Source organism: Dermatophagoides pteronyssinus, unplaced genomic scaffold (genome assembly GCF_027571235.1).
Source record: "Dermatophagoides pteronyssinus isolate colony J.1.1.1.1 unplaced genomic scaffold, Derpt_VIB-CSIC_2022.12 sq0008, whole genome shotgun sequence".
Classification (NCBI taxonomy): Eukaryota; Metazoa; Arthropoda; class Arachnida; order Sarcoptiformes; family Pyroglyphidae; genus Dermatophagoides; species Dermatophagoides pteronyssinus.
This window is the reverse complement of record NW_027461532.1, coordinates 2,140,672-2,156,362: the sequence shown is the minus strand read 5'-3', so window position 1 is coordinate 2,156,362 and position 15,691 is coordinate 2,140,672. Positions and strand designations below refer to the sequence as shown.

The window sequence follows — 15,691 nt, the reverse complement described above, 5'->3', positions numbered from 1 at the left end:
GGCAAAGTATAAAGAGTCTGTGCAACAAAAAAAAAAAACAAAAGGCTAAAATTAATCTGGATTTTTTCTTCTTCTTTCATTTTTCTTGAATCATTAATTCAAAAATAATCAACCAACCAACCAAACAAGTCATCATCAATTTAGCAATTTCGTATAGGCTAAAAGAGGGAGAGAGATCTCATCATTTTCGCAAAGAAAATGCCAAACAAAAATCAAAAAAAAAAAAAAAAACTAAATGAGAAAAACAACAACAAGAAAAAAAATTGCTGATTTTGCCCGAATTTATTCTATTTTTAACCAGAAACTTCTATCATCATGTTCAATTCTTTTGGGTAAACAACGAACAAACAACAACAACAAAAAAAAACATATTTACACCGACACCACTTGAATAGCTAAAGATGAATTAATGATCATAATTCAACAATCATGATGATGATGATGATGATGAGACAACAGAAAAATAATTTTCATTTTATCATCACTAATAATCGTACCGAAACCAAAAAACTAAACAACAAAAAAAAAAAGAATGGAATTAAAATTTTGTTTTTTTTTCTTGTAAATGGAATTCTGCTTTTGTTCTGCTATATTCGCACGTTAATACCATTGATTCAATGGATGAATGTGAAATGTGAAAATGAAAAAAAAACAAAATTAATGATTTTCATTTTTAAAATCATCTTTAAAAATCACATTATGTAATGAAACAATGTGGATGTAGATTTACATTTTGTTTTCACTCTCAAACACAAATTATTTTGGGAAAAAAGTAGGCGTAGCTAACTCATCTATATAATCAATATATCTGTCTGTGTGTGGAAAACAAAGGGGATATAATTTTGGGAAAGAAAAAAAGTAGGAGGATCGTTAAGAATGATAATTTAACAAAGGAAAAAAAAACATTCAAATGAACTAATCAGATTTTGTTTTTTCAAATATTTCAAGCTTGTCAATAGTATTGTTGTGCGATTGATTCACACTTTTGTTCAACAACAGGGGAAAAAAATCATCGTTAGCTACAGCCAAAAAACAAAACAAAACAAAACAAAATTCAAACCATAGAACAGTTACATTAATGATTGGCAATCATTATTAATCATAATCAAACAGCTGCTTTGATTTGTTGGATAGATGGATGGATGGATGGTTACATAGATACACACACACAGAAACAACACGAAACAAGACAGACAATTGTATTTTTGCGATTTCAATGTTATGAAAAAGAAACAAAAAACAAAATTTACCTGTCATAATTTTCAATTCAAATATTTGTTGTCGCTGTTGTTGATAATAAATCTGAATAAATGATTTTTTTCCATTCTCCCTCTCCCTCTCAGTCATTTGTTTTGTCTTGTTTTGTTTCTGGAATGCCATTTTCAATCAAAGAAACATTTGTCAATGAAATTAAAATGATGCTGAAGTGTTTTTTCTATTGAAAAAGATCAGATATGATTAATAATTTGAAAAAAAAACAGAAATTTTTCAGAAATATTCCAATCAAAGGTAGTTATCAAAATATGAAATTCATTCGAAAGATCAAATAATGATAATCAAATCGATGTTTGAAATTTTGATTTAATTTAAAGGAGAAGAAGAAGAAGAAGAAAACAGTGGCAAAATCAAATTCCATGTTTTTTATCGGGTTGTGCAAGAAATGTTTTTTGCACCATCAAATACACAAATAACCGAATAATGTCGAATCGAATGAAAAATGATTCGACAGAAAACAGAAAACAACAAACAAAAATAAACATTCAAACTGATAATAATGATAATTTAATTCGCGCAAATGTAAAATTGAAATTTTCCATATCTAAATCGGTTTTTTTTTCCTGGATACGGTTTGTATTTCAACAAAATTTTTGATTCGTTCTCTCTCTCTCTTCCTGCATTCGTTCATATCTAAAAAAACATAAATTTTGTTGTTGTTGTTGAAATAAAATAATGTTTTGATCGTTCCACCATTGCTTTATCACCGTGTCTCTGTCTCCCCCGAAGAAAACCGATTGATAATTATTAAATTTACATCCTAATTATCAATCTTAATTAAATCATTATAATGAAAAAAAATCAAGACATTAAAGAATTTTATCTGAAATTCACTTGAGATATGTTTTTTGTGAAACAAAATGAGAGTGAGAAAGAGAAAAATGAATTACACCTTGTGCACACAAGGGTACACAAACATACTTGTCATAATTTGACTATTTTTTTTTGTTTTTGTTCACATGTCATTTAACCTGTCATTTTTCATTATGGATCATTTTGTTTTGTATGTTCCAAAATCTGTTTGTTTTGACATTTTGATTTTTGTAATTGTCATTCAAGATTGACTTTTGTTTTGTTTTGTTTTGTTTGTCAATAATTAAGCGAATGACAATTCAAAATGACAAAAAACAAAATGATTTTTTCAATCTGATTTCGCGAGAAAGAAGAATGTTTCTTGTTGTTGTTGTTGACAAGAAATGACAACAATCAATTGGATTTAGATAGTTTTTTTTTGGTTGTTTGGATGAAACAAATGAAATGATTTTTCTTTTCTCACTCCTATCCCAAAAAAGAATCGATCGATCAATCAATCAATCAATCCACAAAAAAAATTGAATTATTACACATAAATGATGAATATATATCCGTTTTTCTTTGGTTGTTTTTTTTCACGAAATTCGTTACGAATCAAATTGAATTTTTCCTGCTTGGTTGTTATGACCATGGTGGTGGTGGTGTTAATGAGAAATATTTTCATTTTAATTTTTGATTCCAATCGTTCAATGTTATGTCGAATGTTATCTCCGTTGTTGTTGTTTCAGTTACCAATAACCAGTTACCACAACAGACACACACACACACAGATTGTGAAGGATTCAATGTTTTTAGGTTTGGGCTGTCATCATCATCACTAATGTCTATTTTCTTTCAATGATGACAACCAGAAATCTCTATCAATCATCAATGACAATTAATGTTTGCTTTGGTTTGTTTGGTTTGGTTTTTTTTCGAAATTTGAAAGCTTTTACAATGAAATTATTTATTATTTAATAATTAGATTTTAAACATCCTTATTATCATTGGAAAAAAAGCCCAAAATTTCTAATCAATCATTGAACAACAAAAACAACAACAACAAATTGAATTTGTTTGACTTGTTGTTCAATTGATAATTTAGAAATAATGATTAAAAGATCAAGATGTTCAACATGAACATGAAAAAAAAAGAAAACAGGTGTGTGCTACCTGCTTCAAATTTAATGATTTTTAATCTGTTTTTGTTGAAATTGTTTTCCATTATTATCATTTTCTCTTTGATTCATCAATCGATGAATCAAATGATGATGATTTTAAAATAGAATTCAATTTATTTTTTCAAAAATCAAATCAATCATCATCAGATTGATGGAACTCAATCCAAACAGGTAAAATTGAATTAAATTAAATTGAATTGAATCGTGAAGAAAATCAATGAATGAATGAATGAATGAATGAAAAAATATTCCAAACGTTAAACAAGAATCATCCGGTAATCAATAATTGACCATAGTGATCAATAATCATCATTATTAGATGATGATGATGATGATGAGTTCCATAGGGACCATTATTGAAAAATGTTAACCACCAAAATGAGAAACCAAAAGGTGTAAATTGAAAATGTTTAACACTTGACCACACACACACACAGACCGTAGGGAGAAAAATTCAATCAATCGATCGATCGATCAGGTCAGGTCAGCAAGAAACGATTTGATTCAAGAAAAAAAAAACAAAATAGATTGAAGGTAATCTTTCCCTAACCAAACCAAACTTGAAAAATCATTAACCCAGTACAACAACAACTGGAAATAAAAGTCAATTAAGATCTAATTATAATCAAAAAAAAAAAAAAATATGTTTGTCTTGATGTAAGTGTTATTCATGATGTGTGAGAAAATTTTTTGGCTTTTCAAAAAAACCTCAAAATATTTCACCTATGGAGGTCTTTCAGTGTTAAAAGTCAATTAAATTAACAATAACAACAACAAAGTTGTGACGTATTTTATCATCATCATCATAGACAGAAAGCAAAAAACGTGAACACGAAAATATCGAAAAATTAAATTTTCGGACTTCCAGTCTGTAAGGTCATCATCATTGACCACAGATAAAAAGATGATCAAGGAAAAAAAAAGATCAATCAACGTGTTTGGTGTGTTACATCGATTCTATCCTCTTTGTGTGCGTCGGTATCGATGAATTTTTTATTGAAAAAAGTTTGAACAAACAAACACAGAAGCGTGAATGAATGAATGAAACCATGATGATGATGACCACCCAGATAACAGATTTTTTCGATAATAAAAAAAGAAAATGATACAAATCTGTTCTGTTTGATGTGTGTAGAGAATATTGACAAATTCTTCTTTTCTTTCTTCTTTTTTTGTTCAAAAATCCCAATTTTTTTAACATGAAAAAATCAATTGATTTATTGCCTGAAATTGGTTTGCCTTTCAGTGTGTTTCTAACGATGATTATGATCGAATAAATCTTGTTTTACATTGATTTAAAAAACATAGACAAATGACAAACGACAAATACTTTAATCAAATATATCAAGAGATATTGTTCAATGAAAAATTTACAGATTTTCTTTCTTTCTTTGGTTAACGAGATTTGTAACAAATGTTAGTGATGATAATGATTGTCATTGTTATTGTTGAGTAAATATTGATACAAATCTAAACCTGAAGAGTGCGGCGAACAAATTTGGCTAACCAAAAAGTAAAAAAAAAGATGATCAAAGATTTTGGTTGAATTTCTTTTTTGTTGCGGATTTTCAAATCAAATCAAAAAAAAACCGGTGAAAATTTTGTTTACACATGAAAAAACACGTATTTTTCCTTTTAAACGAACCACCGAATGATTATTGTAATGACGATAATCATTTAAATCCAAAGAAATAACAACAGGAAAAACAAAAATCAAACAAAAAAAATCAGGGTACAAAGATTATTTGATCATTGATTTTTTAAGGGAAATCTTTTTTTTAAAATACTTATGATTCACATGACGCCATCTATCGATTGGTAATATAGACCAGAAAAAATCATTTCCCAAAACTTTTGAGGATTTTTTAATTTTTAAAATAATTTTAAATTTTATTTATTCTTTGTTGTTTTAAATGAAAAAATAAATGAACATTCCCCCCCAAAAAAGAAAATCAATTGATAACATATTTGAAACTACAATCATTTTCTTATTTTTGTTGTTTAAAATGCTTAAACTTTAACATTTCGATAGTGTGGGGGGAAAAAGAACCAAAGAGATATGAAATTAAATGTAATTTTGTTTTTCGAAATTATAAATTTGAACAAAAAAAGAAAAAATTAATTTACAAGAAACCAAAGAAACAAAGAAAAGAATAATAGAATGGGCACAGATTTTTGTTGAAAATTATTTAAATTGTTAATTAAAGACTAACACACACACAAAAGATTATACACGAGATTGTTGATTGTTAATATCCAAAAAATTGAATAGAATCAGATAATCAAATATAAGAAGATGATAAGAATATTTTTTTTTGTATTTGAATTTGAACAACAAATTATAATGTGATGTATGTGTGATGTGTTTGTTTGTGGGAAGAGATGTGATGTGATGATCAAATTAGAATAAAATGTAAAATCTTTTATCTTGAGAGTGTTTAAGTGTTAATTTGTTTTTGTTTTGTTTGTGCAATTCGTAAATTAATTTTAAAAAAAATATTTGACACAATTGAAGAGAGCAAGCAAAAAGAATCCAATATTCAAATTCATATTCATTGATAAGGATATAGGATTCTGAAATGAAAAAAAACAAAAGAAAAAAAACAAACAATCAAAAATTTGCTAACTGATTAAATGGATTATATATGGGGGGATTATCATGTTATTTATGTGGACATTTGTTTTGCTTTGTTTTTTTTTGTGAGGGGCTGTTCATTTGTTTGTTTGTTTGTGTGTGTTCCAAAAGGCTCTAAGGTGTTGTTTTTGTTGTTGATGATGATGATGAAATGTTTATAAATGGTGATGAACGTAATTGTTGTTGTTGTTGTTGTGTCGTTGATGAATGATTATGATGATTATGATTAATATTTTGATTTTGATTTCGATGATGATTATGATTATGTCTTCCTGGACCATTTGGTGATGAATGTTGTTGACTTGAATTATTAAATGTTCGTTGTGGTATTGATGATGATATATCTTGTTGATTATTTGTTGATAATTTTGAAAATTGTAATAATGCATCGGGAAAATTCGGTGGTGTTGCCGGTGTATTGGCTGGTGTACACATCTGATACGAAGTGCGAAAAAGGATAAAAAAATTCAATTCAATAATTTTTCTCAAATTCAATTAAAAAATTTACCTGAAAATGATTATTACCATGATGATGATGTACAGAAATTGGTGAATCTTGTAAAAATATACTTAATGCAGTCTATTTTGAAAATGAAAATGGAAAAAAATATTTCCGAAATCAAAACATAAACAAATCATTATTGAAATTTACCTCAAATTGCCAATGTGCAGCCTGTAATAATTGTTTAGCTTGATCATGTGCACATCCGGCTGCAACAACAAATTGATTTATCATCACTTGTTCACGTAATGAATCCATTTTTTCATTAATCAACATTTGATTTTCTACAATAGAAAAATTTTGCTTTTTTAGAAAATTCTGACCACCAAAACACCTATTTTAAAGATGAAAATCAAAACAAAAAATTCCAAAAAAAATCGAACAAATTTTTTTTCACTTACCGTGTTTAAAACTTGAAAACAAAACAAAAAAATCAATTCGATTTTCGATTACCACTCATAAATATGACGAAAAGACATTCAACAACAAAAATCAAATGAAAAAAGAAAGCTCGTTTTGTATTTGTTGATGGTGTGGTATTGATATTCACCAATGTGACATACACACATATCACACTGATAATGATAATGATGATGATGATGATGATACAACAAAAATCAAAATCAAAATTAATTTTGAAGAAAAAAAGCAATGGATTTTTGTTTTGTTGTTTTTCGCACGTTTTTTCAACAAAAAAAAGTGTGTGATTTTAATAAACGAAAAAATTTTGAGTTTGGTTTTTCTTTTTCTAAACTTATTGATTAAAGGAGAAAAAAAAACGTAACAAACAAACGCACACCGATGATTTTTGATTTGTTTAAAAAGGCAATTAAAGTGAAGATTATAATTTGATTTTAGTTTTTATTGAATGATGATTTGCGATTGTAAACACACACACACTTGATAAATCATTATTTTTCGTTTAACATTTAGAGGAAAAAGAAAAAAATGATGAAATTGAAAATGGAAAACAAAAAAACGTTTCAATTCATCATTTAATATCAAAATAACAAAATAGGAAAATTTATATACAAAAAAAATAACAACAACCAAAATGCTGTTTGTTATTGTTATTGTTGTTGTTGTTGTTGTTGTTAGTGATGATTGTTTGCTGATTAACTATTTTATTAACCACTACCAAATTTTTTTCGATCATAACAATAACAAATGTTTTTTTTTTTTTGTTTTTTTGTTTTCTGGTATAGTCACAATTATTGCCGTATGCCTGATCATCCACGCCTTGCTGTTTTATGTTTGCAAAAAAAAAAAAGAGTTTTCTTTCTTTTTTTATCAATTGTGACTATAACTTTATCCGTTTGTTTTTGTTTTTGTCGTTGGAAAAAATATGTTTTTTCGTTCTTTCTTCTTTTTCTTTCATTCATTCTCTTTTCCTCTCAACTTTGTATGCGACGATGATGATAATAATGATGATGATAATGAAAATGATCAAAACAAAATGAATCCATATGGATGGATGGATGTGGAAAACGAAAACAAAAAGAAAAATTTTGATACCGCTACTATATATATGTTTGGAATGTTTTTCAACCACTACATTTGGTTTCCCAAAGGAAGAGAAAGAAATGACAACAAAAAATTTTTTTTTTTTGAATTTCATTTTGGATTCAAATTCATTTGGACATGGTAATATATTTTTGATAATACCGCGGTATGAACAACAAAATATACAGTAGACATTAGTAAACAAAAAAAAAAGGATAGCCATTTAGATTTTGATCCAAATATTTAACTAAATTGTTTTTTTTTTTATTTCATTTTGTTGACGTGACTTTCCATTCATTTATCATCATGAGATATCTTCTTTTTTTTGTTTTTTGATTGTGAGAAAATTTTGGATGATAATATGGAAGAAACATTTTTTTTTTGATGCACTATCACCATCATCAATTATCATCATTTTTGTCACAAGATTATGAATTTTATTATCTCTCGATCGAAAAGCCAGCACACGTGTTTCCGATGATATGTTTTCCGATGAATCAAAATTGCCAGGAATCAATCCATTTACCTCGGAATCAATTTTTTTTTATTGAATTCAATTAACTGCCACCAAACACAGAATTCAGTTAGTTAGATAACTTTTGGATTACAGCATCGTTTTTTGGTTCTTTTTTTTTGTTTTGTTTACATTTATCCATTATGTCGACGATTAGAATGAATTTCTATATAATTTTCTAATTTCAAATGAATCCAAACAAAAAAACATTATCCGAAATACCACTACTAAACGGTGGAAAAACAAAAAACATCAATTTTTTTCAAATATTTTTCTATTTTGACCATTCTATCAAAACTATGACAAGAATAAGTCGATATAGTTTTTTTTTGTTTAGAAATATTGAACATTGCTTTTGTGTGTGTGTTTGTGTTAATTAATTAATCAATTAACACACCACACACACACACAGCCAGCCATTGACAAGCTTGAGTCGCGCTTTTTAGTTTGTTTGTTTGTTTAAAAAAAAACTTGCTCAGTTTGATTTTTTTTCTTTGCTCATCATTATCGTTGATTACACAATAATTCTGATTAATGATGTTTTTTTGGGAGAAAATAAATTTTTTTTAACCCCCTTCTCCCCCTTGTTATTATACATAGTGGTGGCAGTGTCTGTGTCTTAATTTTTATCGATTTTTTTATTAAATTCTACAGTTTTCTTCCTGTTAACAACCAAACGAAACAGTTATGCAAAAACAAAAGAATTGAAAATTATTCCAATCGATTTATATTATAAGTAAAATAATTGGAAACATAGAATCGAATATAAAGAATCATTCATTCAATTGCCAAATGTAAATCATCCTGTTGTACATTTGTCAATCATTGATCGTTTAAGTGTTTCCATGGTGTTTCTTCTTTTTTTCATAAAATAAAAATGACAACAACAATAACAAATCGATCAAAAATTATTACAAGTTGAATTTTTTTTTCTATTGTTAAGAATATTTTGTTTCAAAAAAAACTTTGGTTGATTTCTTTTCTTTTTCCGTTCATCAACATCAATAGGCTTGTAATTTTTTTCAACAAAATCATCAATAATCAATCTACAAAAGAAAAGAATTTCAAAACGAAATTTTTAAAACAAAAAAGTGAAACAAAATTCATTCAGTTTAAAAATCGGGAAAAAAATTTTTTTGCCGACAATCGATTCTTGTTTATTTTTTCGCACCGAAAATCATAATCGATAGTATCGAAAATTTGTTCATAAATTTTTTTTTGTTCGTAACCGCCGCTCATAAAAATTAAACCACCACCGCCACTATTATCGTATACTTCTACTCTTTCTACTATCGACTACTACTACTACCATCATAACATTATTCATTTCTCAAACACACATCGAATTTTCTTTATTTTTTTTTCCATCAATGATTCGTCCATCATCAATGATCACCATTTATAATCACCATCATCATTATTAATTAAGATTTTGTTTTTTAAAAAAAATGAAGAAAAATTTTCATTTGTTTTTTATAATTGAAATTTATTCAACAACAAATTAAAAGTTGGCTCATTTTCATTATCAAATGATTCTATTTTCGATATTTATTTCAAGAATTGTGTCAACATTTTGTTTGTTTGTTTTTTGTTTTGCACATAATCAAAAAAAATATAGCAAATCTAAATGTATCCATCCAAAAAAAAAGTCTCATTAACAATTGATGAATAAAAATAGAATCGAATCGGATTGAAAACCAAAACCAAAAGAGAAAGAGAAAAAAATTTTCTTTTTTAATATATAAAACCAGGTTTCTTTCATTCTTTTCATTTCACTAAGCCACATATATTATAATCTAAAATATCGAAAAACAACAACTGATCTGATCCGAAAGAAGAAAGATTTTTTGTTTTGTTCCATTTCTTTGTTTTGTTATGTTCAACACACAAAACAACGAATGAAAAACCATCCTCATCATCATCATTGTCATACGAAAAAACAATATTTAAAAAAAAAATAAGTGAGCAAGAGAGAAACGGAAAAAAAGTCCATCGAAAATATGTTTGTTTGTTTGTTTTTTTAAATTTACTCTCGACTTTTTTTTATTATTTTGATTGATTGATTGATTGATTGATATGAAAACAACAACGATGAGCAATATTATTTTGCAAATAACAACAACAACAACAACAAAATTCTAAAATAAATCTTGAGCAAACTCGATTATATATTGAAAATATCCAATTGAATTGAATCGAACACAAGCAACAGATCAAGTTTGCATCATCCATTTTGTTGATTATCCTCTTCTTCTACCCCATCATCATCATCATCATCATTCGATCAATATTTTTTACAAAGAAGAAAGTAAATCACTTTGGTTGACATTTTTTGTTGTTGTTGTTGTTTATTTGTTTTCGTTCGCTCAATAAAATAATTCTCGAATTGAGCAACATTTCATTTCATTCGGTGTGTGTTTGTTTGTGTGTGTGTGTGGTAAAAATTCTTCAATTTTGTTTTTGTTTTTCAGTGAAATGATATGAATTTTTGATTTTAAAAAAAATGAGTTCAAAAGACGACGATATATTAATCAATGAAACAACAACAACAACAACTGATAATGTTGAAATAATGAAATCAACAGAATCGAATGACGATGATGATGATAATAATAAATCAATTATAAATGATAATAATATTGATGATGATGATGATGATAATAATATTGAAATTAATCATCAAAAATGTGATGATGATGATGATGATCAACAACAAATGTCAATCGATGATGATGATGATAGTCAATCGAAAGATTTTTGTGATACAAATACTGTTGAAAAATTAATCGATCAATTAAAAGATGATGATAATAATGATGTTAATGAAACGAAAATAATAATCGAAAAGAATGATAATCAAACCGTTGATAATAATGATAATATTATTCAAGATGATGTTGATGATGAAAAAGAAACGGAAAAACAATCTGAAAATGAAATGAATACCGATAAAGATGATAATAATCAAGATGATCGAGTACAAAATAAAGTTGATGATAATAATGATTCTGATGATTTAACAACAAAAACAACATTGGTTGATCAATCCAATGAATCAACCGCAATAAACGGATTGACAAATGATAATGAATCGGATAATGAAATACAAAATGATAGTGAACAACAATTGAATGATGAAAACAAAAACGATGAAAATGAATCTAAAGGTAATTAAAATATTATTTTTTTAAATAACTTTGAAAAAACGATTTCTCTTCCTTTTTTCCAGACGAAATTGATGATAAAATGGAAATTGATAAGCCAGAGATCAATGAAGAAGAAGAGAAAAATAATGATGACCAACAGAATGCTGACCAAGATGATAAAGAGGATTCAACACAAGATTCAACAAATGATATGAATGATGAAATGGAGGATTTGACAACAGTGGTCAAATCTGAAATCAAAGAAAAACCAGGTGATAGCGAAGAGAAAGAAACGGAAAAAGAAGAGGTGAAAAAATCTCCATCAGAAGTTATTAATGAACAAGATGAAATGATCACATTGGATCTATCGAAATCATTACCGAATGGATCACAAACAAAAATTCGAACAAAAGAGCGACAACCATTGTCGGAAAATTATGTAAATACACCAATGACTAGAAGTCAGAAACGTGCACGTTCAAATGATAATCCTATAACGACAAACATATCAACATCAATTGTTGAAGATTTATCCATATCCGGAACAAAAAGACAACATAATAATATTTTACCATATTCAAATGGTGATGCTAATTCTATTGATAATGATGATGTTGATGATAATAATGATGATAAATCAAATCATAATAATAATAATAATGATAATCCAATAATGTTGAAAAGAAAAAAACGAAATAATAATGACATATACGATATGCTTAATATTCAAAATGAACAACAACAACAAACGGAAAATGAAAATATTAATGATAATGATGTTCATGAAGAATCGATAGCCAAAATAAAATTGATACGTTGTTTAAAACAACGATTATTTAATGAAGAGATGAAATTATTATTTTTGAAAAAAATACGACAAAGTCAATTGAAGGAAAACATATCACAACAACAACAACAACAGGATTCAACAACGATGTTGACGAATTCAAATCAACAACATGGACATGGAAATCATCAACAGCAACAACAGAATCATTCTAATCGAATTCAACAACAACAACAACAACAGCTTCTTTCACATAATCTAACCAATTCATCAGCATCGGCCGCTGCTGCAGCAGCATTTGCTAATAATTTATCATCATTTAGTGGTTTAAATTTGACCTCTTTACAACGAGAATTTGCTCAACACTTATTAGCCCAACAACAGCAACAGAATCATTCATCAACATCAACAACATCACCATATTCGGCTGCTGGATTTAATTCTCTATTAAATTTTTCAATGCCAACAAGTGGTAGTGGTGGTGGTAGTCATGTCCATCATAAAAATATGGCCAATTTAATCAATAATAATGTTGCACATTCGAATCATCATTCACCATCGGTTAATACTGGTATGCATCATACACCAGCACATATCGGTAATAATACGAAAAATTATCATTCATCGAATTCGGCTGTTGCTGCAGCTGCTGCTGCCGCCGCCGCTTTGAATTTCTCCACCAATCATCATCATCAACAACAACCACAACCGATGCAAGCACATATGTCTAAATCATCAAGCGGTAGTCATCATGGTTCATTATCTTCAGTAAAAACACCATCACCAGCACATTTAAATAATCCCACTTATCATCATGGAATTACTGCCGGGCGTTCCCCATATAATTATAATCCTCTTGCTGCACCGCCACCACCTCCTCCAGTTTCAACCAAACATCGAAATAGCAGCAACAGCAGTAGTATTGGTCATCCGGATTCTCCGCACTCCAATTTGAATGCTGCTCATACATCATCCATGAAATCGACTGTATCTTCGAATAATCGTGCCATTTCATCGAGCTCACCGAATTTGGCTTACCAAGATTTACGACATTCATCATCGTCGAAACATAATCAGGTATTTCATTATTTTCATATTAATCGATGTAACAGTCATTATTTGATATTTATAGATTATACCACCAAATGTACCATCACCGGTAAGCAATCATCAGGTAGTTGATGGAAGTGGTAGCAATGTTGTTTTGACAAAGGAACAAATTTTATTACAAAAACAATTGGCCACATTGAAACAAGCAATGCGTAAACATGTTGACAAGCCACCGCAACCAAAAATGATTCCTTCAGAAATGCATTTTATACCGAATCCATCGAATCCTGAATTCATTTATTATGTTGGTCTTGAGACTGTTGTCAATTATTTGACCGGTTCAAATCAAATGCCGCAACCACCGGAACCATTCGAATGTGTGCAATGTGGTACAGATTTTACACCAGTTTGGAAATGGAAAGATCGTTCGAATCCATCGAAACCTTCTGTTATTTGTGAACAATGTGTATCGAAAAATATGAAAAAGATAATTAGCGATGATTATCAGAAAGAAGTTTCATCATATTCGAAAACATTTGAAGAAATTGAAAAGCATTTGGCGACAGCAACGGCTGCTGCTGCATCAATACCCACACCACCTCCACAACAACCATCACCATCACCTGTAACACCGGCATCTCATAGAACTGTGTCGCCTGCCTCGATTCCGGGAAATACAAATGTTTTACAAAATCAACCACAACATTCTTCGTCATCATCATCAAGGCAATCTTCATCGAATCATTTGACGGCAGCAGCAAACAATTTATTCGGCGGGTCAACCGCTGCCGCATCAAATAATCCTGCTCTGATGGCAGCAGCTGCTGCAAACTTTAACTTACAACAGGCACAAAATTTGCCATTTTCATCATTATCGCCATCACAATTGGCCGCAATGGCAGCTTTATTAATGCCGCAGGCAAATCCACAACCAGCGCCTCCACCACCACAACAACAATCAACGCCTCCAGCTGCACATAGTGGTTCGTCCCGGCCATCAGCAGCTTCCACCACAAGTGGAAATTTTGGCCCTTCAAGTTTATTTGGCGCTGCTGGAAGCGGAACAACGAATTCAGCTGCAGCAGCCTTGACTTTGCTACAACAACTACAATCATTTCCAAAGATAAATCAGGCTCAATCATTATTGTTGGCACAACAGTTGTTGGCTGCATCAACACCACAAATTCCACCACCGCAACCAATATCATCATCTACAGGCCCATCAGTTGGAAATAATCCGAATGCATCGACAATGGCCCAATTACTGAATTTCCCTAATTTCCTTTATTCAAGCTTGCTGGCTGCATCATTGACTAATAATCAGCAACAACAACAACCGCAACACAAATCATCCGGTTCGGCGGCAATGGCATTGAATGCAGCTGCTGCGGCAAGTATACCACGACAATTATTAATGGAAATGTTGCCAGGTGCAAGCGGTAATAGTAGCGGACATCATTCTTCAAGTCGAGGTTCCAGTGGTCATCATTCACAACATAATTGGAAATCCTAGAATGTTGAATCCAAAAATCAAATGACCAAGTTTTTTTTCGATTACTGTTTAATTATCGAAATGGACAATATTATTTGAAGAATAGACGGACAAAACAAAATTGCCTCTCATTATCTTATTATTTTTAATTTTTAATTTTTCCTTTTACCTTAATCCTTACACTTATGCTTTTCATCGCACACACACACACACACACATTCATATTAATTAGGTCTACAATATATATTTATAAATAAACTATAGGTTATCACAAATTATCTATCGATCCTATTATATTACAACAAATATATTTTACAATTCTGAAATGATATTTCAAAAAAAAAAACAAAAAAAAATTTCAAGAACAAACGACGCAACGAAAAACTTAACCTAAAACATTTGCAACATTAATTATCACTTGTATCATCATCATCATCATTATCAAAATGTATCTAATCATCTTGAATTTTCTTTTTTGCTAAATTTAATTTTCTATTTTCAAATTTTTTTCTTCAATTTGATACAAAATGAACAACATCCACATCAGAAAATTATTTTATGTCGCGAAAAAAAAAGTATTGCATTTACAGTTTTTCTACAACCACTGACACAGAGAAACATCCATTTCCTTATAATTATTCTAGTTTTATATATGTATGAAAAGCAAAAAAAAAAACAAATCAAATCATTTTATCAATCGATTAATAAATTATTCAAAAAATTTCAAATTGATCCAAATTTTTTTGCTTATATTTGTTGCGCATGTCTGTTTTGGGATTGTGTTTGGATCACGTGATTTTATGTTTGTTTTGAT

At 29.0% G+C, this 15,691-nt stretch overlaps 2 protein-coding genes across 2 annotated transcripts; one reads left to right on the top strand and one right to left on the bottom strand.

Annotated features, from left to right (window-relative positions):
- Nucleotides 1-5,109: 5,109 nt before the first annotated feature.
- On the bottom strand, nucleotides 5,110-7,372 carry LOC113793727 (UBA-like domain-containing protein 2). The gene is made up of 4 exons (XM_027343790.2): nucleotides 6,787-7,372; nucleotides 6,536-6,719; nucleotides 6,392-6,463; nucleotides 5,110-6,318 (listed from the first exon to the last, which is right to left on the bottom strand). Exons 2-4 carry the CDS (start codon nucleotides 6,659-6,661, stop codon nucleotides 5,998-6,000), a joined length of 519 nt encoding a protein of 172 aa, XP_027199591.1. The 5' UTR covers nucleotides 6,662-6,719; nucleotides 6,787-7,372; the 3' UTR covers nucleotides 5,110-5,997.
- A 1,958-nt stretch (nucleotides 7,373-9,330) lies between these two features.
- LOC113793738 (uncharacterized) lies at nucleotides 9,331-15,658 on the top strand. Its single transcript, XM_027343802.2, has 3 exons — nucleotides 9,331-11,569; nucleotides 11,632-13,412; nucleotides 13,468-15,658. Exons 1-3 carry the CDS (start codon nucleotides 10,906-10,908, stop codon nucleotides 14,896-14,898), a joined length of 3,876 nt encoding a protein of 1,291 aa, XP_027199603.2. The 5' UTR covers nucleotides 9,331-10,905; the 3' UTR covers nucleotides 14,899-15,658.
- The last annotated feature ends 33 nt before the right edge of the window (nucleotides 15,659-15,691 follow it).

What these genes read in the sequence shown, in the direction of transcription:
- LOC113793727 (XM_027343790.2), bottom strand. Translation starts at nt 6,661, where the DNA reads ATGTTGATTAATGAAAAAATGGATTCATTACGTGAACAAGTGATGATA. An exon ending in CTGCACATTGGCAATTTGAG is followed by an intron (nt 6,464 to 6,535) that starts GTAAATTTCAAT and finishes TTTTCAAAATAG; the next exon opens with ACTGCATTAAGTATATTTTT. An exon ending in ATGGTAATAATCATTTTCAG is followed by an intron (nt 6,319 to 6,391) that starts GTAAATTTTTTA and finishes ACTTCGTATCAG; the next exon opens with ATGTGTACACCAGCCAATAC.
- LOC113793738 (XM_027343802.2), top strand. Translation starts at nt 10,906, where the DNA reads ATGAGTTCAAAAGACGACGATATATTAATCAATGAAACAACAACAACA. An exon ending in CGATGAAAATGAATCTAAAG is followed by an intron (nt 11,570 to 11,631) that starts GTAATTAAAATA and finishes CCTTTTTTCCAG; the next exon opens with ACGAAATTGATGATAAAATG. An exon ending in CATCGTCGAAACATAATCAG is followed by an intron (nt 13,413 to 13,467) that starts GTATTTCATTAT and finishes TGATATTTATAG; the next exon opens with ATTATACCACCAAATGTACC.